The sequence below is a fragment of the Bombina bombina genome, chromosome 3 (genome assembly GCF_027579735.1).
Source record: "Bombina bombina isolate aBomBom1 chromosome 3, aBomBom1.pri, whole genome shotgun sequence".
NCBI lineage: Eukaryota > Metazoa > Chordata > Amphibia > Anura > Bombinatoridae > Bombina > Bombina bombina.
The window spans coordinates 1,219,344,546-1,219,363,508 of record NC_069501.1 but is presented as its reverse complement, the minus strand read 5'-3'; the positions used below and the strand labels follow the sequence as shown (position 1 = coordinate 1,219,363,508).

The following is an 18,963-nucleotide window of genomic DNA, read 5'->3' as shown; positions in this document are numbered from 1 at the left end:
TTTTGAATTTCTTCAAGAGGAGTATCTTGTTGAATAAAATCAGACAATGCATCAAACCAATATGCCGCCGCACTAGTAACCGTAGCAATACATGCAGCCGGTTGCCATTGATACCCCTGGTGTACATAAATCTAAGCAAAGCTTCCAACTTCTTATCCGTAGGATCTTTAAAGGAACAGCTTTCCTTAAAGTGTCAGTAAACTTTAAAAATAATGTTATATAATTCTGCACATAGTGCAGAATTATATAACATTAGCCAAACATTATAAAACATAAATTTCCCCTATTAATTTTTTTAAAAAAATGCTGTTTTACAGACACGCTCTCTTTACTCTGCTGAGCGGGTCTGTTATATTTACTCCGCACATCGGGCCAGCTGTATAGTCACAGCCCGGCCCGACCGCGCCATAAGACTAAGTGCAGCTCGCTCCTGGCGCGGTCGGGCCGGGCTGTGACTATACAGCTGGCCCGATGTGCCGAGTAAATATAACAGACCCGCTCAGCAGAGTACAGAGAGCGGGTCTGTAAAACAGCGTTTTTTTAAAAAAAATTAGTAGAGGAAAACATAATTTATGCTTACCTGATAAATGTATTTCTCTTGTAGTGTATTCAGTCCACGGGTCATCCATTACTTATGGGATATATTCCCTTCCCAACAGGAAGTTGCAAGAGGATCACCCAAGCAGAGCTGCTATATAGCTCCTCCCCTCACATGTCATATCCAGTCATTCGACCGAAACAAGACAAGAAAGTAGAAACCATAGGGTGCAGTGGTGACTGGAGTTTTAATTAAAATTTAGATCTGCCTTAAAAAGACAGGCGGGCCGTGGACTGAATACACTACAAGAGAAATAAATTTATCAGGTAAGCATAAATTATGTTTTCTCTTGTTAAGTGTATTCAGTCCACGGGTCATCCATTACTTATGGGATACCAATACCAAAGCCAAAGTACACGGATGATGGGAGGGACAAGGCAGGAACTTAAACGGAAGGAACCACTGCCTGAAGCACCTTTCTCCCCAAAAACAGCCTCCGAAGAAGCAAAAGTGTCAAATTTGTAAAATTTTGAAAAAGTGTGAAGCGAAAGACCAAGTTGCAGCCTTGCAAATCTGTTCAACAGAGGCCTCATTCTTAAAGGCCCAGGTGGAAGCCACAGCTCTAGTGGAATGAGCTGTAATTCTTTCAGGGGGCTGCTGTCCAGCAGTCTCATAGGCCTAAACGTATTATGCTACGAAGCCAAAAGGAGAGAGAGGTTGCCGAAGCTTTTTGACCTCTTCTCTGACCAGAGTACACGACAAACAGGGAAGAAGTTTGACGAAAATCTTTAGTTGCCTGTAAATAGAACTTCAGGGCACGGACTACGTCCAGATTATGCAAAAGTCGTTCCTTCTTTGAAGAAGGATTAGGACATAATGATGGAACAACAATCTCCTGATTGATATTCCTGTTAGAAACTACCTTAGGTAAAAACCCAGGTTTAGTACGCAGAACTACCCTTGTCTGAATGGAAAATCAGATAAGGAGAATCACAATGTAAGGCCGATAACTCAGAGACTCTTCGAGCCGAGGAAATCGCCATCAAAACAGAACTTTCCAAGATAAAAGCTTAATATCAATGGAATGAAGGGGTTCAAACGGAACCCCTTGAAGAACTTTAAGAACCAAGTTTAAGCTCCACGGAGGAGCAACAGTCTTAAACACAGGCTTAATCCTAGCCAAAGCCTGACAAAAGCCTGGACGTCTGGAACTTCTGCCAGACGTTTGTGTAAGAGAATAGACAGAGCAGAAATCTGTCCCTTTAACAAACTAGCAGATAAGCCCTTTTCTAAAACCCTCTTGTAGAAATAAATTGACTTTTATTCAAAGTAACATCATTACATTTAGTACACATATTTCTGTGGGGCTCCACATTGGCCTTCAAACATAGTGAACAAACAGATTCATCTGTGTCAGACATGTTTAAACAGACTAGCAATGAGACTAGCAAGCTTGGAAAATCCTTTCAAATAAGTTTTACAAGCAATATAAAAAACGCTAACTGCGCCTTTAAGAAGCACAAAAAAAATAGTCACAGTTGAAATACATTGAATCACAGTAAATGTATTAAGTTAGCAAAGCATTGCACCCATAGCAAATGGATGATTAACCCCTTAATACCCAAAAACGGATAATCAATTTAACAATTAACGTTTTTATCACAGTCAAACAAACTGTCACAGGTCTGCTGTGACTGATTACCTCCCTCAAAATGAATTTTGAAGACCCCTGAGCTCTCTAGAGACGTCCTGGATCAAGGAGGAAGAAGCAGGAAGACTAACTGAATTTTTACTACGCAAAAAAGCGCTAAAATAGGCCCCTCCCACTCATATTACAACAGTGGGAAAGCTCAGTTAACCGTTTTTATGTAGAAATAAACGACAGCCATGTGGAAATATGCCCCAAAGATTTATCACCAAAGTACCTCACAAAAAAACGAATAACATGCCAGTAAAAGTTTTAAACATGCACTTTAAAGTTAGGTAGTGTTATTAATAAGCCTGCTACCAGTCGCTTCTACTGCAGTTAAGGCTCATACATTACTTCAGTATTAACAGTATTTTCTTAGACAAATTCCATTCCTTAGAAAATTACTTATTGTACATACATTCATCAGCCTGATACCAGTCGCTACTGCATTTAAGGCTGTACCTTACATTGCATCGGTATCAGCAGTATTTTCTTAGTCAATTCCATTCCTTAGAAAAATATTTACTGCACATACCTTGTTTGCAGGATTCCCCACACGCTATTCCCTTTCTTTAAGTTACCCCACTGCTCAGAATGTGCGAGAAACAGCCCGTGGATCTTAGTTACTTCTGCTAAGATCATAGAAAACGCAGGCAGATTCTTCTTCCAAATACTGCCTGAGAACAAACAGCACACTCCGGTGCCATTTAAATAACAAACTTTTGATTGAAGAAATAAACTAAGTATAAAAAACACCACAGACCTCTCACAACGTCCTATCTAGTTGAGTTGCAAGAGAATGACTGGATATGACATGTGAGGGGAGGAGCTATATAGCAGCTCTGCTTGGGTGATCCTCTTGCAACTTCCTGTTGGAAAGGGAATATATCCCATAAGTAATGGATGACCCGTGGACTGAATACACTTAACAAGAGAAATTATGTTTTATAATGTTTGGCTAATATAATGTTATATAATTCTGCACTATGTGCAGAATTATATAACATTATTTTTAAGGTTTACTGTCCCTTAAATAGGAAGTGGTCCTCTTGGTCAGAGTGGAAACTGCTCCCTCCACCATAGGAACCATCTGCCAAGATTCCTTAATAGAATCAGCAATAGGAAACATCTTCCTAAAAATTGGAGAAGGGGAAAGAGGAAGCCCAGGCATCTCCCATTCTCGTGCAATAATATCTGAAACAAGATCTGGTATAGGAAAAACTTCCACGAGGATGGGACATCAAAAAACTTATTAGGTTTACTAGATTTCTTAGAATAATCATGACTGACGCCTCAGAGTCATCCAAGGTAGCCAAAACCTCCTTGAGTAACAAACGGAGGTGCTCCAGCTTAAACCTAAAGGAAACAACCTCAGGTTCAGAAGAAGGATTTACACTATCAGAATCCGAGATCTCACCCTCAGATGCTACTGAAGTATCTTCCTCCTCAGACTTATGAAAAGAAACACTAGACAATTGCAACAGAACCAGAAACCTTATACTTCCTCTTGAGCTTCCCCTGTAACACAGGAAAAGCAGACAAAGCCTCAGATACTGCCGAGGATATATGGGTAGCCATATCCTGCAAGGAAAAACCAACCTGAGACGAAACACAGGGCACTGCAGAAGATTGGGGCGTATGAGGAGAAAGCTGCAGATTAGCCAGGAGACTCCTGAACAACATCCGCTCTAGACAATGAAGGCTCAGAATCAAAAAGTCTATCCTTGTAATGTAATGTTCTATCAATACAAGAGGAACAAAAGGGGATAGGAGGCTCAACATTAGTATTTAAACAGAACAAGCAACAGCTTGCAGGGCCTCTTGGTCCATCATATTCCAAAGGAAAAAACCTTAATCAATAAAAAAAATTCTAAGTTCAAATCAGAATTTCTAATGAAACAAAAAAAACGCAGAGCAACAAATTTTTCACAAAATGAATGCAAAAAGAGTCACAAACGTTAGTCCCTGAAATTCAGACAGAAACTTAAATATAAGCAAAGCAACAGCCCCACAAAAAAAACAACATGCAACCTCCACACACCTCAGCAAGCTCTGCTGAGATGCCTACCTGACTTCCTTGCTGCCGGAAACAAAGTCAGAAATGATCCGGACCCCCATACAGCCGCACCGGAGAGAACGCTGAACCCACCTCTGAGGTGCTATGCAACAGAGCTGCAACATCCAGGAGCAACAGGAAACAGCTAAAAGGACGCCAAAAATGCCCTTGCTATCTCAGATAAGCCCGCCTATTGTGGGCGTGGCCTAACAAACCTCCCGGTAAGCCCATTAATGCACAAACAAAAAAACATGTACACCAAAGTGAAAACATAATAAACTGAGCCAAACATCCCCAGTGCCTGCAAACTGCCATACAATAAGCCGTTAACCTAGAAGGCTGATTGTATATTTAGACAGAATTAACTGTCAAAGTGCCAAATTCTCCTATATCCAAAACAGAGAAAAAATAGGCACTTACCTCAAAAATCTGTCCAGCAGCTTCCTACCTCACATGGTCCTGTGGAAAAAAGAAAAGGCTGAGTAAACTTACTCAAACTTTCAACCAAGGGCAGCATGAAATTACTTATTATTATACCCCACAAGTTCCCCAAATGCTTAAAAGCCACCCTTGCTCTACTGAAGAGACTAACATGGGCTACAGCTAAACCTAAGAAAACCAGAGCAAACTTGCTCTGCTTAAAAAATAAACTCTTGATTGAGGAATCAGACACCTAACTTAACCAATCCTTGCAACTGATACAAACAAAGAGAATGACTGGGGATTGTGGTAGGGTGAGTGTTATTTAAAGCTTTTGCTGTGGTGCTCTTTGCCTCCTCCTGCTGGTCAGAAGAGGTTTTTCCTTAGATAGCTTAGTCTCTTGAACTATCTCCTTAAGCAAGTAGTGTAGGCCCTCCATTTTAAGTCACGTCCTCAGGTTCTCAGACTCTGCGAAAGAATCATCAGCAGAAACCTCCCCCTTAGAACTGGAACATGAATGGTCTAATTCAGAACCCTGAGATTGTCTGATAAATGCCAGTGCCAGAAGCGCAGTGCTTCTGTTTATGCTAGCGCTGTCCTTAACACCTGATGCAAAATCAGATTCCCCCTGAGTTACCGGTACCACAGACTGTATTACAGGGGAAACTAGGGGTTTGAGAATGAGACTGTAGAACTGAATTTAAACAATTTCCACAAAGCTGAACAGATGGACAAACTACTACAGTTTTACACAAAAAAAACACTTTGTTGGTGGTTGGTGCTTGAGCAAAAAAAAACAGTTTGCTCCATAGTCAGAGGGAAAAAAAACAACTCCCACAAGAATAAACGTCTATAAGCTGCCCCCAGCAATAATCAAACTCGTGTCCACAGTAGTAGACACCAATTATAACAAAAATAGCCTTACAGAAAGCCCTACTATCGAAACTGAGCCCTCTGAAAAGTAAGAAAATTCCTAGGCTGCCGCTATCTTAAGAGCAACCGCAGCCCCCAAAAATGTACAGCCTTAGTGTGACACGCACTATGCTGACTAGCATTCTATTAAAACAACCCCCCTATGCTCAGGTAAAGTGCCTTTCCCCCTCTAGAGGACTTAAGAAATGCGGTGCAGACCATAACCTCTGCAGATAAACTCTCCTGCTTCCGATGCCTGTGCTGTTACTCAACAACATAAAGTACCCCAGCAGAGAAGTACATCCATCTAGCCAAAACAGGATCTGGCTTGAGAACTTCCCAGACACACCTATGGCTATTGCAGCGCACAATACTTTATTAAAAAAGCTTTACATTGCAGTAGCCTTCTATGATACACCCTTTCTTCTGGGAACTATCCACTGAGGGTACAATAATAAAAGTATTTTCTTTTTTTCGCTGTTGATATATAACATGGATACACAAATGCTAATTTGTGTATCTATTTATGGTATATATCAACAGGTTCAAAAGGAAAAATACTTGTGCATATACAGTAACTATGTTATGCACCGTTCTCTGGGGTCCCCTTTGTTCAGAAACATCAACATAAATGGCTTTGAAATAGTTTTTTTTGGCAATTAGAAAGTTGCCAATTATAGTAGCGCACCAGGGTAAGTCAGTTAGCAAGTAAGGTTAATTGTTGCTGTAGTGTAGAAATGACCCTCTCACCTGAAACCTCCCACCCCCCTGATCCCTATTTGATCCTTCCGAACACCACTTTTCCCCCCCCAACTGGTAACTACAAGCTTAGGTATTTCTATAACATAGGGGTCCCTCTTCACCCTCCCACCTCCCTGATCCCTACCACACACACACACACACAACATATTTGTTACTGAAAGTCAGTCTGCCAGTAACAAATTATCATTTTTTATTTAATGATTTTATTTTCTGTAGTGTATTGGCCTCCTCCAAGATCTCCTTTCTTTCTGTAGCGTAGGGTCACCCCCTGTCCAGCCAATTTTGTTCCAAAGAGTAGGGCTCAATCCCTCCCTCTCCCCTGCCTTGCCTGTTTGCCGTAGTGTACCTGAAGATAAGACCCAAGAGACACGGCTAACCTGCCTATTTACCTAGTGTGTCTTGCATAGCCCAGGTGTATTGTATAGAGCACTACAGAAATTAGTGGTGTTCTAAAAATAAACAAACAATAGAGGTTAAATATCACCCTGATATAAAAGTACAATAACTACAAAGCAAAAAAATATACATTAAAATTACATACGGAGTTTCTCAAGGATTTCCTCATCAGACATTTTTTGCTTTTTTCTTGGTCTTTTCTGCATTCTTTGCAGCTGCTTCTGCTGACACTGAGTCCGTCTCCGAAGACTCGGTAACCTGGCGAAGGTACCACTTCTTTTGTAGGGGGAGGAGGGGGCAGTGGTTCAAAGACAGAGCGGTGTGTAGACCTGTGATACAAAAGTGTCAATCAATATCTTGTATAATATAATAATGACTATATAATGGTCTTTAAGGGAGGAGAAAATAGCATCAGTGTCAGCAGTATGTAGGTCAGTAGGCCCTAGAATGAACAATTCACTAAGCTAAACACAAAAACAAAGTAATCTAGGAGAATTTGCAACCACTTTACCTTATCTTAAGAGAAACCCGTTATAAATAGACCAAAATACAATTGTGATTTCCATCCATTATGTTAAATTGAAACTTTAATGACAACTGTGAGATTGTGGACATTAAGTATTTATGAGTAAACATAACTGTAGATTCAGGACAGGACATTAAAGAGACATAAAACAAGTCGAGATAGAGACAAAAAATATATGTAATTTTATTACATTACCCTGCAAATGTATACTGCAGTACCTCGCCATTAACCGTTTCTTTTTAGTTTCTGAATTGTAAAGCTCTAACTCCCCCCAACACATTTCCTTCTATGTCTGTATCTATATCTATTGTTCTTTTGGTAGAATGTAAAAGTGCATAGGGATTATCTGCTGGAGCATGCCTAGAAGCTGTGAACTCAGCTGAAATACAATGCCTCTGTCTAAACACTGATAAGGGGGGGGGTGGAGTTGGCTGCTCCAGGCAGCTAAACTATGTAATTCCTTTTGCTTATTTTTAAAAATTATTTAAAAATACTTGCCAGCAATTTTTAAAAATTGTTTTATGCAAACTATTTTTAATTAATTTGCCCTTTTAGGATATGCACAGATCTCAACCTGTTGTATGTCCCTTTAAGCTCATGTCAAGCAATAGCTTTAAAATAAGCAGTATGTTAGGTGCCAAAACAGAGAATTAAACAAAGGCTGATGTTTTCCATTGAAAAATTGAAGGGATGCAACCTACTTATTATACTTGATTAGAAGTATAGAATTCTAGACTTAATTGTGACTCAGTCTCCTGAGATTGTGCCCTTGGTCTAAAGTGTAAGACAAATCACGGTAATTGTTGGCAACTGATTTTGTTCAATGCAGATTCCTTTTACTGCCTGAATATCAATTGTTTGACTTCTTTTTATGGGTGGTTAAATCATGTGCTTGTATCCTGTGACCAGACTCACACAGTTTCTTAAAGAGACAGTAAACACAAGTTAGAACAATGTATTTAAAGGGACACAAGCCAAAATAAACTTTTATGAATCAGACAGAGCAAGCAGTTTTAAGACACTTTCCAATTTACTTCCATTATCAAATTTTGCACACAGTCTTTTTATATGCACACTTTCTGGGGAACAAGATCCTACGAGCATGTGCACAAGCTCATATGGTATAGTATACTATTCTGTGATTGGCTGCAAGGGGTCGGAAAATGGGAGAAAAAATAAATTTGAATTTTAAATAAGCAGTAGATTTTTTTTTCTGACAGAGTAGGTGTTAAATCATTGTATTTTTATTATTGACTTGTTAAATATGCAATTCTACTGCATTGAGTGGTCCTTTAAAGTAAAGCAGGCCTAAGAATACTTCTATATTTTATACAAGTTATTTAAATATTGAAAAAATGTTTTAGTGCTCATAAAACTGAGGCCAATTGTGCATAAACTAGTCTTAAAGCCTGTGTACACGGGCCAAAATGAGAGACCCTCCTCCCCCTCCCCTTCCCACTCACTACTGCTCTAAAAAAATAATTCTGTAGCGTAGCGGTCCCACCCACTCCCGCCCCTCCAGCGATGGGCTACACACTTGCCCACCCTCCTACGCACCAATGATCGGCACCACCGCTCCATCTCTGCATCGGTACCTCTGCCCATCTATTTCTGCACTGCCGCACTCAAGGGGCATGCAGTAATAGCGCAATCTCGCTACTTTTAGCAAGATCGCGGCAGAGAGAGGCCCAGGGTTAAAGGTCATTAAGGAGTTAAGGCCAAGTAGGTTTGTCTTGCGCTGCAGTCTCTACTGCGCATGACTGCATCAGACAAACATACTTGGCCTTTTATAATATAGGATGAGTCACTAGGGTGTGAATCTAATCACTTTGTAGAAATGTTGGGTTTTATATCCCTTTCAATTTTCATGATTCGGATAGAGCATACAATTTTAAACAACTGTCCAATTTACTTCTTTTATAACAATTGCTATTGGTATCCTTTTTAAGAGCAGCAATGCACTACTACCAGTTTACTTATATTATATAATTTGATTTGTTATCTTTATATTCTTTGTTGAAAAGCATACCTAGGTAGGCTCAGGAGCAGCAACTGATTGCTGAACATATACGCCTCGTCTCGGCTGACCTAATGTGCTAAGCTAGCTCCCAGTAGTGCAATGCTGCTTTGTCAACAAAGGATACCCAAAGAATGAAGCAAATTTAATAATAGAAGTAAATTGGAAGTTTAAAGGACACTAACCCAAATTTTTTCTTTAATGATTCAGATAGAGCATGCAGTTTTAAGCAACTTTCTAATTTACTCCTACTATCAATTTGTATTCATTCTCTTGCTATCTTTATTTAAAAAGTAGGAATTTAAAGCTTAGAAGCCGGCCCATTTTAGGTTCAGCACTATGGATAGCGCTTACTTATTGGTGGATACCGTTAGCAAACCAATTAGCAAGCATAACCCAGGTTCTCAACCAAAATGGGCCGGCTCTTAAAGGACCAGTCAACACAGTAGATTTGCATAATCAACAAAATGCAAGATAACAAAACAATGCAATAGCACTTAGTCTGAAACTTCAAATGAGTAGTAGATTTTTTTTTCTGACAATTTTAAAAGTTATGCCTATTTCCCCTCCCCCTGTACCATGTGACAGTCAGCAGCCAATCACAAATGCATACACACTTATTCTGTGAATTCTTGCACATGCTCAGTAGGAGCTGGTGACTCAAAAAGTGTAAATATAAAAGACTGTGCACCATTTTGTTAATGGAAGTAAATTGGAAAGTTGTTTAAAAATTGCATGCTCTATCTGAATCAGGAAAGTTTAATTTTGACTTGAGTGTCCCTTTAAGCTTTACATTCCTGCTTTTTAAATAAAGATACAAGAGAACGAAAAAAAACAATAGAAGATAGAAAGTTGCTTAAAATTGCATGTTCTATCTGAATCATGAAAAAAAAATGGGTTTAGTGTCCCTTTAAGCTGTTTAAATTGATTTTTTTAGAAAAACAGGAAGTAGATATTTGTGCACACTTCAGATTGCTTACTGGCTTATAAGGACAATGTTTACTACTAATGTTTAACTTTGACATGTGCAGTAATATATCATTTCTGGAAAACAAATCAATGTTATGCTTATTTACAAGCAATGAAGACAATTTACCCGAAACGAGTTCATTGTTTTATAAAACCTGCAGCAATAACCTGTATTTTGTTTTTTTTACAAAAAGATGATTGGAATAAAGGTTTTCATTGACAATCCACTGACAAGACTGAAGTTTACTTAATTCTCATATAATTATGTTGGATTCACTAGTCTATAAGCATCAGCACATGTGGCGAATCATCCCCAAAACAAAGCGCAATACGCACGACTTAGTGTGTTCTGGGCGGGGTAAGACAACAGGAGGTGGGGCAGCCCTCGTCTTCCTCCTCATCATCGTCATCTTCTGACACTGGCGGCACAGCAGGAATCTCCGATATGGATTTTGAATTCTGTATTTGGGTGTGAACGTGTTATTTCATGTATTAGAGTTCATACAAGATTTAGTTTTATAGTTAAAGGGATATGAATTTGCAATAAGAAAATGCGCTAACGTGAAATTGCATTGTTGCATGCTGTGTTTAATCCCCACAAAAAGGGGCATCTAATTACTTTCTTCTGAGGCCAATTAGAGACACATATGGAGCAAGGTTAGGCTTGTGAAATATGCGGTGTGCACTTCCAATACTCAAAATTGTAAAACCCACTAATTTTCAGATATAGGTTGCATGAAAAGGGGGAGTATACTGCAAATGTTTTTACTATGCATAACTAAAGGGCCATTATACAGTGAGGAAAAATTGAATGCTCTAATCCGGTAGAATATGTAATTTTAAGACCATCGACCATGCAGTACTGTGTGTTTAAACCCTGCAAAGGGGTTAAACACACAGTAGAAGTGCTGCTCAGGACGGCACTGCAGGTCTTGAGTGGAAAACGCAGTGATCCAATCAGGAACACTTGTACATCTGAGTTGTGCTGCAAGCACTGTTTATTGGATCAGCAGCGTTTTCCAGCAGTTGCTCTGTGGATCTTGAGTGGCACTTCTACTGTGTGTTTAACCCCTTTGCCGGGGTTTAAACACACCGTACTGCAGGGCTGGTTGTCTTAAAATGACCTGCTCTAATGGATTATAGCATGTCATTTTCAACTAGAATGCCCTTTAAAGATAATCCCTTTATTACCCATTCCCCAGTTTTGCATAACCAACACAGTTATATTAATACACTTTTTACCTCTTTGATTACCTTGTATCTAAGCATCTTCTGACAGCCCCCTGATCACATGACTTTTTATTTATTATCTATTGACTTGCATTTAATACTGTTGTGCTAAATCTTAAATAACTTCCCGGGCGTAAACACATTGTTATCTGTATGGCCCACATGAACTAGCAGTATCCTGTTGTGAAAAGCAAATACAAAAGCATGTGATTAAGAGGCTGTCAATAGAGCCTTTGAAACAGGCAAAAATGTAGAGGTTTAAATGTTATAAAGTATATTAATCTAACAATGTTGGTTGTGCAAAGCTGGGGAATGGGTAGTAAAGACCTTTTAAACAATAAAAATGTTTGTGTAGACTGTATCTTTAAGCATTTTATTTTACAATCTCAATGTGTTTTATGTCCATGTAATTCACCTGTAGGTAACACTGAGAATTACACTAATCCCAATACTAATCCTAAGGATAAGGACAATAATACTGGAACACAAAATCTTTAACCAACAGCAGAATGGGGGAAAACAGCCTAAATAAATACCCAAGTATTCGCTTCTAGACAAAACACTGATTTACTAAATGTATCACTTGTGCAAAACACCCATCCCTTGCACTGCAATGTTTCTATTCTGAGTGGTCTTTGAAATGTCTGCATCTAAATTTCCAGTCTTAAAACAGAATTACTTAAAGGGACAGTATACACCAATTTTCATATAACTGCGTCTAATAGACACTACTATAAAGAATAATTTGCACAGATACTGATCTAAAAATCCAGTATAAAACCTTTTAAAAACTTTACTTAGAAGCTCCCAGTTTAGCACTTTTCATGAGGTTGACTGGAACACCCAGTGAAAGTAGACACTCCCCCTTCTTCTGCATATGTAAAGACTCTTTACACAAACAAAAGCAAGATGGAGTCTGTAGACATCGGTATACTCCTAAAACTTTGGGGCTTGGTTAGGAGTCTGAAAATCAGCGCAATGTTATTTAAAAATAAGCAAAACTAAACTTTTTTTTTTAAACAAACTGTATGGGCTATATTAATGGAATCATCTACAAAACATTTATGCAAAGAAAAACTAGTGTATAATGTCCCTTTAATCTTACACAACCCCTCTAAAATCATCACATAAAGCAAGCAATAAGCTTTTAATGACTCAGATAATTCTGCAAGATAAACTTTCACTCCAAGAGAATCTTCCCCATAAAAAAAAAAAACAACGTACTTTTGCACAGTCCCATAAAAAGTTATTAACTGTAATAAATTACTCTATGCAATTTGGCTGCCTGTTTTTAACCCCCCTAAGTACCCGTAAGAACTGCAACAGATTGTGTAGCAATGTGTAGCAGCCCTTCCCATCACCCAAGGGGTTAAATATTATGGCAGTGATCCATTTTGTACTACAGATCTTACCTACCGCAACTTCATAAAAATGGATTATAGAATAAACTTTTTTTCTCTTTTTGCATTCAAATTTTTCTAATCACTGTGGCGCATAAACCACAAGTATTTGTTAACGTTACACAAGCTGCTGTAAGTCAGCCAAGTAAAAAACTCATAAATGCATCATCATTAGCTGATCTATTTAAAGGAGCAAACTACTTAAAATCTTTCTACTGTGTATATGACAGAGCAGCAGTTTTGCATGAAAACAGTATAATGGATATTGTTCTCAAAAAGCTATCTTCCTCATTTTGATACTTCCTAGTAATATTCGTTGCAAAGCAGGAAGTACACAACTTATGCTGTTCTCTTAAAGAGACAGTCAACACCTTACTCATATTAAAAGTATTACCTTAGATTTAGCCGCAAATAGCTTCCTGTACGCCGTTCTATGTCATGCAGCAGGAACGGTAAAAAAGTTATTTTAAAGTGAATATTGTTTCTGGCCACTTTAAAATGGCTGCTAACCTCCGCCCACTGATGACATCACGATCTGGGCTGCATCTATACACTCTGCTAAATAGCATAGACAGTCTGTTGAATCCAACTAGTGAGCCTTTTGTGATTGGATGCAATATGTAGCCCAGATCGTGATGTCATCAGTGGGTGGAGCTAAGCAGCCATTTCAAAGTGGCCAGAACAACTTATTTATTACATGTTGAAGGGGAGAAAATAGTACACTGTCTCTTTAAATTAAAAGGGTTAAAAATGATGTTATTGTAACACTAGCAACACTGTAATAGTATGTGCTTAACCCCACAAAGGGGTTAAACACATGCTGAAAGTCCTGCTCGTGACCAGCAGTGCACTACCGGGAATTTTAGAAAAAAAAAAACTTGTCCAAAGTACCAGAAAAATTTTTAGCATTTTAACGGTCTGTTTTATAGTGTAAGGCCCCATCCCTCCCTCTCCCCCATCTTATTTTCTGTAGTGTAGAGAACCCTGCCCCTCCCCCCTCCCACCAACCATGATCATAAAGAGAGTGACACAGACAGTGTCACTAACGATGAGCGATTTGCCTTCATATAGTAAGGGAGGAAGATCAGCGCTCACTTGCCATGTGTTCAGCCCCCCAGCTGCAGTCTCCACTGTCTAAAGCCAACAGCTAAAGTACTGTGTGATGTAATATCTAAGCCCAAATGGCACATCATGTAAAAGCATTACAGTGTCACTAGTGTTACAGATTAGAGCATGGAATTTAAACACTAAAGAAACATTAAAGGGATGTTAAACTGTCTGTTTCATTGTTGCAATTAAAAAGGAGCTAAACTGTGTCTTATATATTAATATAAATAATTGCAATATGTATTTTTCATCTATTTAAATTGATTTTACCTTTTATTTTGTTCCTACATTTGTGCAGTGTCCTTTACTTCCTGTCACAGCCTTACAAGGAGGAGGGGAGTCTGCAGGTTTATCTTAGCCTGATGTCATAAAACTTCTAGGCTGGTTACTATTAAGGGCTAGATATATCATCTACTGGCGGACAGGGGCATACATCCTCTGTGCATTTATCATTGTACACGTGCACTCGTGTGCAACCCCGCCCCTTGCCCCTGTGCAGCCAATCATGTGCGGGAAAGGGATGCCAATCTCCTCGGTCGGAAAAGTCCAGAGAGATTGATATCCTTCACATAACAGATGGAGAACAGGGATGAAAAACAGGGGTCTGATGACCGCTGATTTTTAAATCATATAGATTTAGATCATATATCCCTTTAAAGTAAATTATTTATGCATAAGAAATTATTTACTGAATTGCAAAAGATAAGCAATACATATTTTAAAAGGGACACAAAACCCAAAATATGCAATTTTATAAAGTTTCCAATTTATGACTATTGTCAAATTTGTTTTATTCTCTTGTAATTCTTTGTTGATGGGGGGGGGGGGCAGACACTGAAGTTTTCAAAGTTAAATTACAGGAAAAACTTGTAAACTAAAACCCTGTACAAGGCATTTTCATTTTAACAGAATTAAATTTAACAGCATATGAAAAGTGCAAAGAGAAAATGTTCTGAGTTAAAGAGTCTTATTATTGCACTGTTTCTTGCATATAACTATGTGTTTAACTCCTGCAAACACACATGGTTAAAGTCAGCTACAGAGCAGCAGTGCACTCCTGGGAGCTAGCTGAATGCATCTGGGTGAGCCAATGACAAAAGGCAGATGTGTGTATCCACCAATCAGCAGCTAACTCCCAGTAGTACATTGCTGCTCCTGCGCCTACCTAGATATGCTTTTCAACAAAGGATACCAAGAAATAAAAAATCCTTAATGACTGCAACAAACCCTGTACATTGCCTGTTGCAAGGAGTTTAAATCACAGCATCGACAAGATGCATTCAGAAATAGCGAGATCTCACGGTTATCAGTGAAACTCACACTATTACACCCTTAAATGCACAAAAGGGTTAAAATAGCTTAAAATGCTCTATATGAACCATTATACTTTTCTTATGTCCCTTTAAGCTGCATTTACATCACACACCTCACTCTCCCAAATTTTTATATATATATATATATATATATATATATATATATATATATATATATATATATATATATATATATATATATATATATATATATATATATATATATATATATATATATATACACACACACACATTTTAACAGACTTGCAGTTTAGCCAATCACTGATGGCTCCCAGGTAACTTCACGTGCATGAGCACAGTGTTATCTATATGAAAAACATGAACTAACACCCTCTAGTGGTGAAAAACCTGTTAAAATGCATTCTTAAGAGGCGGCCTTCAAGGTCTAAGAAAATGGCATATGAACCTCCTAGGTTAAACTTTTAACTAAGAATACCAAGAGAACAAAGAAAAATTGGTGATAAAAGTAAATTGTTTAAAATTACATGCCTATCTGAATCATGAAAGGTTTTTTTTGGACTAGACTGTCCCTTTAAGATTGACTGAATTCATAAAGTACATAAAACAGCCAGCAGAGAATGCAAGAATATGTCAGACATAAAATGTGCATAATTACCCGGTGTTCCGGACACCCACAATTATTTGGCGCACAGCAGAGTGCAGGATAGGGCAGGCAGAGAGGAGGCTCCAATAACTAATTAATTCTAGGTTCCTCTTCATATCTCAACTTGTCTCATTCTTCTGCTAACACCTGTAGATTCTCAGTATGTGATTCCCTCAGCATGAATGGTTCCTAAGAACATATTTATAGCTGTGCAGCTTACGCACCTTCCCTCTAAAGCTCTGTGGGTCAGAGGAAACGTTCAGCAGTAGATCTCATAGTATTGTGGCAAAATGTGGTTCCTCTGACAGTTTTCTAAACGTTGTGCAAGTAAGTTTAGCTATAAACTGCTGGGAAAATAAAAATAACTAACAATAGGATTGAAATAATATTTTATGTGCTTAAACTGAGTGGACATTAAACTCAAAGCTAAATAAATATTTATTTGTACATTCCTTACTAAATTTATTTTGACTGCATTTTATTTAGTTTAAGAATTTTGTTCCACTATTCCCAGAGAGACTTGAGAATCCTTCTTGATTCAGAACTATTGCTTAGCAACATGCTACACAGGATTTGTTATTTAACCACTTAATTGTGGATGACAACCTTTTGTCTTCATTCCAGGGGTGCTTAAAATATGAGCAGCAGCTAAAAACTCCAAAACAGATCAGCAGTTAAGGTACTAATAAGTGAAGCACTGCATTTATAGATGCTCCTAGTTGTCAACAGCAGATTAGATCAAATAAACCGACTTAAGAGTGTTTAAGGGATATGGCTCTGGACTACAAAACAATTACATTATAACAGTTGTAAATGCTTTTAAGAAGGGACATAAAATAATTTTTTTTCTTTCATAATTCAGATATCTTATTAATTATAATTAATTTTGAACAAATTTTTCAATTTACTTCTATTATCAAATGTGCTTTGTTCTCATGGTATCTTTGTTGAAGAAGCAGAAACCCCTTTAAGTGGCTCCTTTAAATGATAAAAAAAATGGCTATATGCATTTATTATTCATTTTGCATTCTTTTTCTGTAATTTACCTCTTTCTGGGTTTTTTTTTCCCCAGGCTGGCTGAAGTGCATGCTGCTGTTTTATTGACCCTACTATATGCTGCACATTAACTGGTTAGATCAGTGCATTAGTTTATTCACAACTGGTCTCCAATTGAACAAAGCAAGCAACAGACAGGGACAGTCTAGTCAAAATTAAAAACATTTGTGATTCAGATAGGGCGTGCAATTTTAAACATCTTTACAGTTTACTATTATCCTCAAATTTGCTTTAAAGGGACACTAAACCCAAATATTTTCTTTCATGATTCAGAGAGCAGGCAATTTTAAGCAACTTTCTAATTTACTCCTATTATCAATTTTTCTTTGTTCTCTTGCTATCTTTATTTGAAAAAGAAAGCATCTAAGCTAAGGAGCCAGACAATTTTTGGTTTAGAACCCTGGACACCATTTAGCCACCAATCAGCAAGCACAGCCCAGGTTGTGAACCAAAAATGGGCCGGCTTCTAAACTTAAATTCTTGGTTTTCAAATAAACATAGCAAGAGAATGAAGAAACATTTATAAACGGAGTAAATTATAAAGTTGCTTAAAATTGCATGTCTGCATCACCAAATCATTTTTTGGGGGTTCAGTGTCCCTTTAAGTAGGTTCACATAATTTCTTGGCCCTTGAAGGCTGCCTCTTGTCTCAGTGCATTTTGACAGTGCTAGTTCATGTATGTCATTATAGGTAACAATGTGGAGTTATGTAGGAGTCAGTACAGATTGGCTAAAATGCAAGTCTGTAAAAATAACTGAAATAAGGGGCAGTCTCCAGAGGCTTAGAAACAAGGTAATCACATAGGTAAAACGTATATTAACCCCTTAATGACCGGACCATTTTTCAATTTTCTTACCCTTAATGACAATGGCTATTTTTACATTTCTGCACTGTTTGCGTTTAGCTGTAATTTTCCTCTTACTCGTTTACTGTACCCACACATATTATATACCGTTTTTCTCGTCATTAAATGGACTTTCTAAAGATACCATTATTTTCAGCATATCTTATAATTTACTAAAAAAAAAAAAATGATAAAATATGAGGAAAAAATGGAAAAAAACACACTTTTTCTAACTTTGACCCCCAAAATCTGTTAAACATCTACAATCACCAAAAAACACCCATGCTAAATAGTTTCTAAATTTTGTCCTGCAGTTTAGAAATACCCAATGTTTACATGTTCTTAGCTTTTTTTGCAATTTATAGGGCAATAAACACAAGTAGCACTTTGCTATTTCCAAACCACTTTTTTTCAAAATTAGCGCTAGTTACATTGGGACACTGATATCTGTCAGGAATATCTGAATATCCCTTGACATGTATATATTTTGTTTTAGAAGACATCCCAAAGTATTGATCTAGGCCCATTTTGGTATATTTCATGCCACCATTTCGCCGCCAAATGCGATAAAAAAAAGTTCACTTTTTCACAAATTTTGTCACAAACTTTAGGTTTCCCACTGAAATTATTTACAAACAGCTTCTGCAATTATGGCACAAATGGTTGTAAATGCTTCTCTGGGATCCCCTTTTTCAGAAATAACAGACTTATATGGCTTTGTGGTTGCTTTTTGGTAATTAGAAGGCCGCTAAATGCCACTGCGCACCCCACGTGTTTTATGCCCAGGAGTGAAGGGGTTAATTAGGGAGCTTGTAGGTTAATTTTAGCTTTAGTGTAGTGTAGTAGACAACCCCAAGTATTGATCTAGGCCCATTTTGGTATATTTTATGCACCATTTCACCGCCAAATGCGAGCAAATTAAAAAAAAAAAACTTTACATTTTTCACAATTTTAGGTTTCTCACTGAAATTATTTACAAACAGCTTGTGCAATTATGGCAGAAATTGTTGTAAAAGCTTCTCTGGGATCCCCTTTGTTCAGAAATAGCAGATTTATATGGCTTTGGCGTTGCTTTTTGGTAATTAGAAGGCCGATAAATGA

At 37.9% G+C, this 18,963-nt stretch overlaps 1 protein-coding gene across 1 annotated transcript in view; it reads right to left on the bottom strand.

The window, feature by feature from the left end:
* The window catches only part of PAK1 (p21 (RAC1) activated kinase 1), a 240,750-nt gene that overhangs the window by 129,241 nt on the left and 92,546 nt on the right, over nt 1-18,963 (bottom strand). The window contains 5 exon segments of the mRNA XM_053708687.1: nt 6,920-6,953; nt 6,955-7,008; nt 7,010-7,103; nt 10,626-10,678; nt 10,680-10,745. Of these exon segments, the coding sequence (XP_053564662.1) occupies nt 6,920-6,953; nt 6,955-7,008; nt 7,010-7,103; nt 10,626-10,678; nt 10,680-10,745 (301 nt within the window).